Source organism: Macaca mulatta, chromosome 4 (assembly GCF_049350105.2).
Source record: "Macaca mulatta isolate MMU2019108-1 chromosome 4, T2T-MMU8v2.0, whole genome shotgun sequence".
Taxonomy (NCBI): domain Eukaryota; kingdom Metazoa; phylum Chordata; class Mammalia; order Primates; family Cercopithecidae; genus Macaca; species Macaca mulatta.
Window position 1 is genome coordinate 144,966,693 of NC_133409.1, and position 12,032 is coordinate 144,978,724.

General features: G+C 41.0%; 1 protein-coding gene across 1 annotated transcript in view; it reads right to left on the reverse strand.

Moving 5' to 3' along the window:
• Nucleotides 1–12,032, reverse strand: part of TBC1D22B (TBC1 domain family member 22B) — a 75,146-nt gene that overhangs the window by 57,952 nt on the left and 5,162 nt on the right. Inside the window, exon 2 of the mRNA XM_015136260.3 lies at nucleotides 4,421–4,477. Coding sequence (XP_014991746.1) covers nucleotides 4,421–4,477 — 57 coding nt within the window. The remainder of the gene's footprint in view (nucleotides 1–4,420; nucleotides 4,478–12,032) is intronic.

The window sequence follows — 12,032 nt, forward strand, 5'->3', positions numbered from 1 at the left end:
ATAAACTCAGAAGCTTGTTATACCATCAAGTGGCCAATGGAGCTGCTCAGCAATGAGACTAGTTTTATCTGAGCTATAAAAATTATTGCAGGCAATAGTATCACTAATAGTAATCATTTGGCAAATTAAAGTCAATATACATGGACAGGGAATGACTTCCTGTGCTTGTGCAGTTTCGATGATTGAAGACCCAATGTAAAGGCTTCTGCTGTGATGTGTATTAACCACAAAGTAATTAATGATGGGCTGAAGTGGAACGATAATCATGTAGCAGAGAAAGTCATAAAAATGTCCTAACAAAGGTACTAAAATAGAGGCGATAAATGTTTTATGGCAACAATCTGAAATTGTAAAATGGTCTGGTGCAGAGGTAGACGTGGTCCCATGTTGTAAAATATCAGTATCAAACCACCACATACATGAAAAAGGGAACCAATTAATCCAGTGACAATTAAATTCCTCCCAAACTGTAAAGCTAAGTAATTACTCCTATTGAAAACATGACTGAAACTCTGCTGAGGGATCAATGAAAATATTCACGATTTTATATCATTAATAGGTGAGAAAATAATAGTATATAAAGTTTGCCTTGGCAGTTTGAGATATGGAAATATTCCTGAAGATCTGTCCTAAATACAAAATTAGGAAAAGCTCAGTTGATAACAGGTGCAGACAAGGTATGGTGATCTTGATCAAAACATAAAATGGACAGTACACTCAATGCCTTATATATGAATGGATGAACGGATTTATAGGTTAGCCACGTGTTTGTCAAAGGTTGTGCTAGAACAGATCTATTAACAATCAATAACTCCTGACTGTGACCAGAATGGTTGTGGTTACATGTAACATAATACTCAACTATGATCCTTAAATCGTAAGACCACAATGTAGGTCTAGGCTGTTGTCTTTGCTATTTTCGTTGTTTTTTTTTTTTTTTGCCTCGGTGTTACAAGTTGGCTGCTATAGCTTTCAGAATCACACTCACACTACCACGTTCAAAAGCATGAAATGTGAATGGCAGCCAAAAGAGGGTTTCTTCACAGAACTGTCTCCCATTCTGACCAAAAAAGAAAATCTTTCCAAGAACCCTCCCCCAGGAGACTTTCTTTGGCCAGAACCAATGAGATGAGACCACTCTATGCCAGTCACTGGGATTACTAAAGAATTATCATGAAAGGCTTAAACCAATCTTAATACCTCCCCTAAGTGCATTGTTGCTTACTCAATATCTGAACAAAATTATGGTTCTTGAGCATGAAAGAAGCAGGCACAGGGAAGACTATCAGGTAGGTAACCAGTAGTGCCTGCCTCACTGGCCAACAGACCAGAAAGTCAATTCTTGATAAAACCAAAGAATAGTAGAATTCATTCTATTTAATGTGACGATCACACAGATATCACAGAAAACATGCTCCCCTTAAGAGCTAACAGCCAGATACGGTGGCTCACCCGTGTAATCCCAGCACGCCGGGAGGCCAAAGCAGGCTGATCACTTGAGTCCAGGAGTTTGAGACCATCATGGGCAACATGGTGAAACCCCATCTACACTAAAAATACAAAAATTAGCCAGGCATGGTGGCCCACGCCTGTAGTCCCAGTTACTGTGGGTGGGGTTGGGGGTGAGGCATGTGGGAGCTGAGGCAGGAGGATGGCTTGAGCCCCGGAGGTCAAGGCTGCAGTGAGCCCTGATCGTGCCAGTACACTCTAGCCTGGGGAACAGAGCAAGACTCTGTGGGAAAAAAAAAAAAAAAAGGCCGGGCACAGTGGCTCATGCCTGTAATCCCAGCACTTTGGGAGGCCAAGGCAGGTGGATTACTTCAGTTCAGGGGTTCGAGATCAGCCTGGGCAACATGGCGAAACTGTGTCTCTACAAAAAATACAAAAATTAGCCAGTTGTGGTGGTGCACACCTGTAGTCCCAGCTACTAGGGAGGCTGAGATGGGAGGACTGCTTGAGCCCAGGAGGCGGAGACTGCAGTGAGCCAAGATGACACCACTGCATTCCAGCCAATAGAGTGACCCTATCTCAAAAGAAAAAAAAAGAAGACATAACGAAAGGTGCAAACCAAGGAACATTAAAGAAAAGCCTGCTGTTTAAGTAAATGAGATAGTTTCATTCCTTCATTCAATAAATATGTACTCAGTGCCTACTCTGTGCCACATGCTGGTCTAGAGGCTATGAGTACAGTAATGAACAAAACAAAGTCCCTGCTCTCAAGAAATCTATACAATAGTGGTTTCTGATTTGAAAAAAAAAAGCGTGCACCTTGCAGACAAGAACAGCAGTCATGCTTCCTCAGTAATTCAGAAGACTGTGCCTTATACATACACCAAATCGCAAAAAAAAACAAGTTGGAAGAATTATAGAAAGTGCACCACATACTCAGCTAGGTTATTTTTAAAATTTTTAAATACTGATAATGCATATTTGATATAGCATTCTTCTAGGTATTCAAAATACTTTAATGTATATAATACTTTTTTTCTTATTTTAAAAACTACTTTATTTATATATTTAGAACAGTTTTAGGTTCACAGCAAAATCCAGAGGCAGGTACAGAGATTTCCTATATACTCCCTTCTCCCACATAGGCACAGCCTCTCCATTATGAACATCCGCCACCACAGTGGTACATTTGTTACAACTGATGAACCTACACAGATACGTTGTAATCACTAGAAGTCAGTAGTTTGAATTAGGGTTCACTCTTGGTGTTGTACATTCTGTGGGTTTGAACAAATGCATAATGACATGTATCCACCGTTTTTTGTTTTGTTTTGCTTTGTTTTTTGAGACAGAGTCTTGCTCTGTCGCCCAGGGTGGAGTGCAGTGGCTTGATTTCAGCCCACTGCAACCCTCGGCTCCCAGGGTCAAGCAATTCTCCTGCCTCAGCCTCTGGGGTAGCTGAAATTACAGGCGCCCGCCACAAAGCCCGGCTAATTTTTGTATTTTTATTAGAGATGGGGTTTCACCATGTTGGCCAGGCTGGTTTCAAACTCCTGACCTCAGGTGATCCGCCCACCTCAGCCTCCCAAAGTGCTGGGATTACAGGGATGAGCCACTGCGCCCGGCAGTATCCGCCGTTTTTATACTATCATACAGAGTAGCTGCACTGCCCTAAAAATCCTCAGTGCTCCACTTATTCATATCTCCCCTCAACCCCACCCCTTGGCAACTGATCTTCTCACTGTCTCCCTGTTTTGCCTTTTCTAGAATGTCATATAGTTGGAACCATAATTGTACATTATCTTGACTTCCCTATTAAGACATGGGCCCCAGGAAAGTGAGAACCTATGTCTGTATCTCCCAAACCATTCAGCTTTCATTACAAACAACAACTTTCCCAGAAACTAGTCTCTAAAATTAAGCATGCCCCCAAATAGAGGCCAAAGTTCTTAGAAAATCTCACAAGGTGACCTACCCCCTCATTTAAGTTCACTGTGGCTCAGTGATGGTCCATGAGAGACAGATGGGATAAAGGGATAACTGGGGGTATGGATACATAGCCACACATCTTGGATTTAACTAAAGTCTCTGTTGCATTTGAAAATAATTTATTAGAGTTCTAGAGATATAGCCTCCTAAATAGCTTTTATTTATTTATTTTTATTTTTTTGAGATGGCATCTCACTTTGTCGCCCAGGCTAGAGTGCAATGGCATGATCTCAGCTCACTGCAACCTCTGCCTCCGGGGTTCAAGTGATTCTCATGCTTCAGCCTCCCAAGTAGCTGGGATTACAGGTGCCTGCCACCACACCCAGCTAATTTTTGTATTTTTAGCAGAGACAGGGTTTCACCGTGTTGGCCAGGCTAGTCTTGAACTTCTGACCTCAAGTGATCCACTTGCCTCGGCCTCCCAAAGTGCTGGGATTACAGACATGAGCCACCATGCCCAGCCCTAAATAGCTTTTAACTCTTCTGTACATATGCCTAGGTCTCTTTGAGTGTGTCAAAGGGAAAGAGGAACTAAAGAATGTCAGCCTAAAGTTATACTCTGTTGCCCTAGTTCTCATAGTAAAAGTGAGGAAAAGGTGGCAGACCTACCTATATTCAGAAGCAGTGAGCCTCGGAAACCAGATCTCCTGCTAAAAGATCTGGAGGTCATCAATCTTCTGGTTTCAGGGACAGCATTTAATCAATAAAGACGTTTTGACCATTCTCTTTTGACCAAAGAATCGGATACCAAACCCTACATATACCAGTTCCCAATATAGGAAAACACAAAATCTCTAATGGATGTTAATTTCCCATTTAGCAACGGACCATTTGGAAGTAAGAAGATTGCTCATCTCCTGGTACAAAATAGGGCAGAAGAGAAGCTAAAAAAGGTCAAAGTGGAAACTGTCATTTCAACAAAATAGGGGAGCGCATAGGGGTGACAGAAGTAGATAGATAAAAGGAAAATGTCTTGACTTACTTTTTGGTGAGCCGAGGGTCAAGAGGAGGATGCTGTGCTCCATATACAGGCTGGATGCTAAAAGCAGAAAAAAGAAAAAGAAGAAATAAACTGTTAGTTTAGCTGGGAAACTAAATACGTTGGCTGAGTACCATCTGCATCACAAAATTGGATGGGACTTTGAGAAATAGGTTATCTCTAATAACTGTACTCAAGTCATCCCCCAAAGAGAGCAATCTTCCCTTTAAAAAATATATTTGGCCGGGCGCGGTGGCTCAAGCCTGTAATTCCAGCACTTTGGGAGGCCGAGACGGGCGGATCACGAGGTCAGGAGTTCGAGACCATCCTGGCTAACACGGTGAAACCCCGTCTCTACTAAAAAAAAAAATACAAAAAACTAGCCGGGCGAGGTGGCGGCGCCTGTAATCCCAGCTACTCAGGAGGCTGAGGCAGGAGAATGGCGGGAACCCGGGAGGCGGAGCTTGCAGTGAGCTGAGATCCGGCCACTGCGCTCCAGCCTGGGAGACAGAGCGAGACTCCGTCTCAAAAAATAAAATAAAATAAAATAAAATAAAATAAAAAATATATTTGATAATGTTCATTTTCCCTGGTGAAGTTTCAGTGCCTTACACACCTATGTGTAAAGAAGGCAAGATGGAAAGGTAACGGGCTTTAGAGCTGGAGAGAGCAGAATTCAAATGCCAGTGCTGGCACTCAGTACCACTATGAACTTCAGCAAGCTTTTTGACTCCTTTGAACCTGCTTTGCCATCTAAAGTGGGAATACTGCCTACTTGAAAGGCTCATCGGGCTAAAAGACAGTGAAGGGTGACCTAAGGAACTCACACACTGCAGGAGGGGTATAAAGTGACATAACCACTTCAAAAAACAGTTTGGCCATATCTAGGAAGAATGAAATATGCATACCCTAAGACCCAGTATTTTCACTCCCAAATAGGTACCTTAAGCTAAATACACACCTATATGTATTAGGAGACATATATAAGACTATTCAAACCACCATGGCTCCTCTTAGCCCCAAACTAGAAATAACCCAAATGTCCATCAGTAATAACAAGAGAAATCAATTGAAACACATTTATACAGTACAACATTACACAGCAATGATAATATATGTGAAGTAGGGCTTCGAGTAACAATGTGGATGGATCTTACAAATGTCATGTTGAACAAATGAAGTATAAGAGAATAAATACTGTATGATTCTACTTATATAGACTTCAAAAACTGACAAAAGTAGTTTCTACTGTTTAGTGATGCATGCAGAGTAATATTATAAAGAAAGAAAGGGGCCGGGCGCGGTAGCTCACGCCTGTAATCCCAGCACCTTGGGAGACTGAGGCGGGCGGATCACGAGGTCAGGAGATCGAGACCATCCTGGCTAACACAGTGAAACCCGGTCTCTACTGAAAAAAAAAAAAAAAAAAAAAAGAAAGCAGTAAATGACATAGTTCCCTCTGGGGGAAAGAAAGGAGGAGAGAGCAAATAGACACAGAAGTTTCTAGGGGTGTTCACTTTGTGATTATTTATTAAGCCATCATACCACACATTTGTGCTTCATGTACTTTTCTGTAACATATCACAATTAAAAGAAAATGAGCTGGATGTGGTGGCCCACACCTATAATCCCAGCACTTTGGGAGGCTGGGGCAAAAAGACTGCTTGAGCCCAGGAGTTCGAAACCAGCCTGGGCAAGAAAGTGAGACCCTGTTTCTACAAGAAAATAAAAAATTAGCTGGGCATGGTGGTGCATGTCTGTAGTCTCAGCTACTCGGGAGGCTGAGACAGGGGGATCGCTTGATCCCAGGAGTGTCCAGACTGCAGTGAGCACACCACTGCACTCCAGCCTGGACCCTGTTGGAAAGGAAAGGGAAAGGGAAGGAAGAGAAGAAAGAAAATGAGAATAAATGACTTGAGAATAACTATATATCAAGCCAAACTATTGTTTAAGTATAAATGTAAAACAAAAACAAAACAAAACAAAACAAAAAAACAAAAAAAACTACTTTCAACATATAAGAACTCAGGGAAAATGTGTTCCTTAACTCCTGCCTGAAGAAGCTGTGAGAGAACAAACTTTAATCATGAGATAGGGAAACCATGGCAAAAGGATTGGTGGAGAGCCCTGAATGAATCCAACCTTACAACTAGGTCTTACATTTGAGGCAAAGAGAATGTAAAAGTAATATAATTGACAAATGTTAAAAGGAGGAAAAAATGGACAAATGAAGTCCATTGACTTCTTCATCTTTTACCGACAGGGCTCAGAAGATATTTAAAGCAGATAGCTCAATGTGCAAATCTATGTCACTACCTGCTTAACATTAAATCCTAATGTAGATTTGCAAATGTGAATAGACGAATATGTATGTTTTACGACAGAAAATAAAACCAAGAAAAATAATATAATCAACTAGAAGGAGGTGGAAAGAGAGGGGTGAGGAATATACTTACTAATTTCATCATTGCTCATGGTAGGGAGTCAATGGGTACTGTCTGAAGAAATATCGTATAAAGTTACACTTACAAACATAATCACTAGAATAAAAAGATAAATCTTCCAAATTATCAGAATATATATATATATATATATATATATATGAGGGGAGGGCATATATATATATATGCCCTCCCCTCAAAAGCAAGCATAGTCCACATAGTGAAAGATTTTTTTTAAGAAGAAAATATTTTTAAAAGGTCAAGCATGGTAGCTCACATCTGTAATCCCAGCACTTTGGGACGCTGAGGTGGGAGAACCGCTTGAGGCTAGAAGTTTGACGAGCCTGAGCAACACAGCAAGACCTTGTACCTACAAAAAATTTAAAAATTAGCCAACTGTGGTGGTGCATGCTTGTAGTTCTAGCTACTTGGGAAGCTGAGGTGGGAGGAATACTTGAGCCCAGGAGTTTGAGACTACAGTGACCTATCATGTCACTGTACTATAGCCTGGGCAACAGAGTAAGTCCTTATCTCAAAAAAAAAAAAAAAAAAAAAAAGGCAAGGCACGGTGGCTCACACCTGTAATCCCAGCACTTTGGGTGGCCGAGGCAGGTGGATCACGAGGTCAGGAGATCGAGACCATCCTGGCTAACACGGTGAAACCCTGTCTCTACTAAAAATACAAAAAATAAAATAAAAATTAGCCGGGCATGGTGGCACGTGCCTGCAGTCCCAGTTACTCCGGAGGCTGAGGCAGGAGAATGGCATGAACCCGGGAGGTGGAGCTTGCAGTGAGCCAAGATCGCTCTACTGCACTCCAGCCTGGGCGACAGAGCGAGACTCTGTCTCAAAAACAAACAAACAAACAAAAAAGATGAAGAAAATATTAAAAATTGAACTAAAACTAAATAAATATATCAGTTATTCCAATAAATATAAAGGAGCTAACTTACCTATTAAAAGAGAAAGGATAATTACCAACAGGAAAGTAGTTAAATAAATTACAGTACATCTTTTAAAAAGAATGGGGCAGTTCTGGCCAGGTGCAGTGGCTTGCGCCTGTAATCCCAGCACTTTGGGAGGCCAAGGAGGGCAGATCACCTAAGGTCAGGAGTTCAAGACCAGCCTGGCCAACATGGCGAAACCCCATCTCTACTAAAAAATATAAAAATTAGCCGGGCATGGTGGCAGGCGCCTGTAATCCCAACTACTCAGGAGGCTGAGGCAGGAGAATCGCTTGAGCCCGGGTGGCGGAGGTTGCGGTGAGCAGAGATCGTGCCACTGCACTCCAGCGTGGGTGACAGAGCAAGACTCCGTCCCAAAAAAAAAAAAAAAAAAAGAATGAGGCAGTTCTATGTTCACTGACATGAAATAAACTCAGACATTAACTGAAAAAAGATGCAGAACTATATGTATGACACCATTTTTGTAAAAATCTTTAAAATAGATATACGCATTTTATGTATGATTAGGTCTATGTATTCACAGAGTATCTGAAAAAATACAAAAGACACTGGTAGCAGCAGTTTGGAATAGGAACCAGATGACTGGAAGATGATGGGACACCAAAGAGACTCAGTTTTCACTGCAAACCCTTTCTGATGTAGTATCATGTACAAGTATCACCTTTATAAGAAATAAGCAATCTTGAGAAGGTTAGAAGGTTCAAGTGGGATGATATGTCAAAAGCCCTTCAGCATAATTCCTGGTGGGTGGTAATGCTCATTTAATGTTAAGCAAGAAGTGATGTAGATTTGCGAACGTTAGAACACTACCCAGCACACACTCAGTGCCCAAGAAACGTTGATTTTCTTCCTGCCTCCCATTTTTATAATTTAATCCATACCCAACATTTAGAAATTGAAACAAACTTACCAAATACTTGTTTCACATAACAGAGGTGATCCTAAAGGATGCTTTTAAATAAAAATATAGCCAATTCAATCACTTTCACATTAATTTCTATTAAGATTTCGGAGGAAATCTTATATATAATCTTTAATTTATGAATACAGTCCCTACCTGTTTAGCTATAAGAATCTTTACTCCCTAAACTTCTCTGGAAGATTAATACGTGTAAGCGAACTATTACCTATATTACTACAGAAATACAGACTCTGAAAACAATACTAATTGATGTGTTTAAAGGGTTTCCTAGGCAGAGAGAAAAAAAGAGGAATCAAAGAGTAAAGGGAAAGTTCTGCTGAGAGAGGAAGGGGGTATTAGACACGGACACCCCCACCTACTGCAAAAAAAAATCCCAAAGGGCTACTGATATGCACATTAACAGCTGCAAATAACCTAAGAGTATACCTGAATTATTCAAGTCCACAAGCCCTCCTCACAGTAAAATCTAAAATCAGAGGATAAACTGCATGAAGATCTCAACAGGCTGGTTAGGTAAGGTGACTGGGTAGAAAAATAAGAGAGGGTCCTTAGATCCTCTCCTTAAAGGAGTTTTACCATCTGCGAGTAACCCAGGTAGAAAAAAAGCAAACCTAATTTGTGTAGGCTGAAGGGCCAGAAGCCATCAGTTACCATCTAGGAAAGGAATCTTACAATCACAGTAGACTATTTTTTTAAAGCTGTCAGCCCAAGGTGCTGGCATAGCCAGAAAGGCTAAGATAAATGATGGACTTTATCAGCAAATGCATCAGAGCCCAAATTGAATTTGTTAACATATTCTTGAACTAAACCATTATGTATCTAAACCTGGAACACTTTGTATAATAAATCAGTTTACTGCAGCTTAAAAAAGACAGGCAAGAAGTTAGAAAAGAGAAACCAAGATGATCACAGAGACTAAATGGAGATAGACCAGAAGAGCCCAATGATCAAGGTGCTCAATTTCCTGACATTTATAATTCACCTATCACTGTCTGTATCATCCCTACTCCTTCCAAACCCAAACTCAGCTCTAAGAAAGGCTGATCTCCACTCCACCTTCCAAACTTATTAAACCCATTATTAAATAAGTCTCTTTTCCCTACTTGGAATGCTTTTCTATTTTCTACATCTCTTTTCAAAACTGTATCCATCCTGCAACATTCTCTTCAAATTCTACACCCCTCATGAAACTTTCCATATCCCTACCCCCAGCATCTACTAACTCATGTCTTCTCTAGTTCCCTAACATACATAAATCAGGGCTGATATTACTTTTTTAAAACAAACTAGATTTAGGTCATAATATAAGACACAATCAGGGCTGGGCGTGGTGGCTCACACCTGTAATCCCTATACTTTGGGAGGCCGAGGCAGGCAGATCACTTGAGTTCAGCAGTTCGAGACTGGCCTGGCTAACATAGCGAAACCCCGTCTCTACTAAAAATAGAAAAATTAGCTGGGCTTGGTGGCACACACCTGTAATCCCAGCTACTCAGGACACTGAGGCACAAGAATCGCCTGACTCTGGGAGGCAGAGGTTGCAATGAGCCGAGATCATGCCACTGCACTCCAGCCTGGGCGACACAGTGAGACTGTCTCAAAAAAAAAAAAGAAAAAAAAGAAAAAAACAAAAAAGACACAATCAGATAAGCACTCAACATTCAGCCTAAGCAATAAGACATTATACAGTCAAAATCCCAGCCGGGCACGGTGGTTCACACCTGTAATCCTAGCACTTTGGGAAGCCGAGGTGGGGGAATCACCTGAGGTCGGTAATTTGAGACCAGCCTGACCAACATGGAGAAACCCTGTCTCTACTAAAAACACAAAATTAGCTGGGCGTGGTGGTACATGCCTGTAATCCCAGTTACACGGGAGGCTGAGGCAAGAGAATCGCTTGAACGTGCAGAGGTTGCGGTGAGCCGAGATAGTGCCATTGCACTCCAGCCGGGGCAACAAGAGTGAAACCCCGTCTCAAACGAACAAACAACAACAACAAAAAACACCCTTGCATACCCCTTCCTCCCTTACTAGGAAGTTGCTCTATTGGATCTGGCATTTTTCACACTCATTTTTATATTTTCATTTTCTGTGTATGTATCCCTAAATAATGTATGATTTTGCATGTTTTTTAAACTTTATATAAATAATATCACACTGTAAATATGACTTATTTTGGCTCTAAATCATGTTACTTTAAATTTTACTTAATTCCATGGCTAACTGGCTGATTTCTCCAACACAAGTTAAAAAAATACAAAACATTAACTCTAACACAAGTGAAAAAGCATTTAATTGACATTTTCAAACACAAAGAAAAGTACAGAAAATGACATAATAAACATCCATGAACCCATCACTCTGATTTATAAATGTTAACATTTGTCACATTTCATTTAAGAAAAAAAGTGTTAGGCCGGTCATAGTAGCTCACGCCTGTAATCCCAGCACTTTGGGAGGCCGAGGCAGGTGGATCACAAGGTCAGGAGATCCAGACCATCCTGGCCAAAATGGTGAAACCCCATCTCTACTAAAAATACAAAAAAATTAGCTGGGCATGGTGGCGTGCACCTGTAGTTCCAGCTACTCGGGAGGCCAAGGCACGAGAATCGCTTGAACCTGGGAGGCGGAAGTTGCAGTGAGCGGAGATCAGGCCACTGCACTCCAGCCTGGCAACAGAGTGAGACTCTGTCTCAAAAAAAAAAAAAGAAAAGAAAAGAAAAGAAAAAACAAAGTGTTAGACTACTGAAGCCCCAGATGCAGTCCCTAGTCCTGTTCCTTCACTTCCCAAGAGATAACAATTACTCTGAAATTGGAGGGAACTCCTCCCATCTGTTTTTATACCTCTACAGATATTCATACATCCATAAACAATACACAGTATTTTTTATGTTTTTAAACTTCACATAAAACACAGCACATTGTACATATCATTCGACATCTTGCTCTTTGCATTCAACAATGTGTTTTCACCCAATTCCACATTTAAGTTTGTCTGATTACAAATGTAACATATGTTTAGTGGAAAAACCAGAAAGTCAATCATACACAGCCTCTTCTCCAGCCATGATGCCAAGCAGATTTTTTAGTGGTGCCATATCTTTTTCTGTAGCCCCCTTGCCACCTGGCAGAGCATGACACATATCAGCAGGCACTTAACAATATTTAGTAAGTGAAGATTAGATCTCTACAAAACCTAGGCCTCTGCTTATGCTAGACCTAAAAACCAGAGGTTAACACACTGCATCTTGAAGAAAACACACCACATACGCAGAGAAAAGAATGCC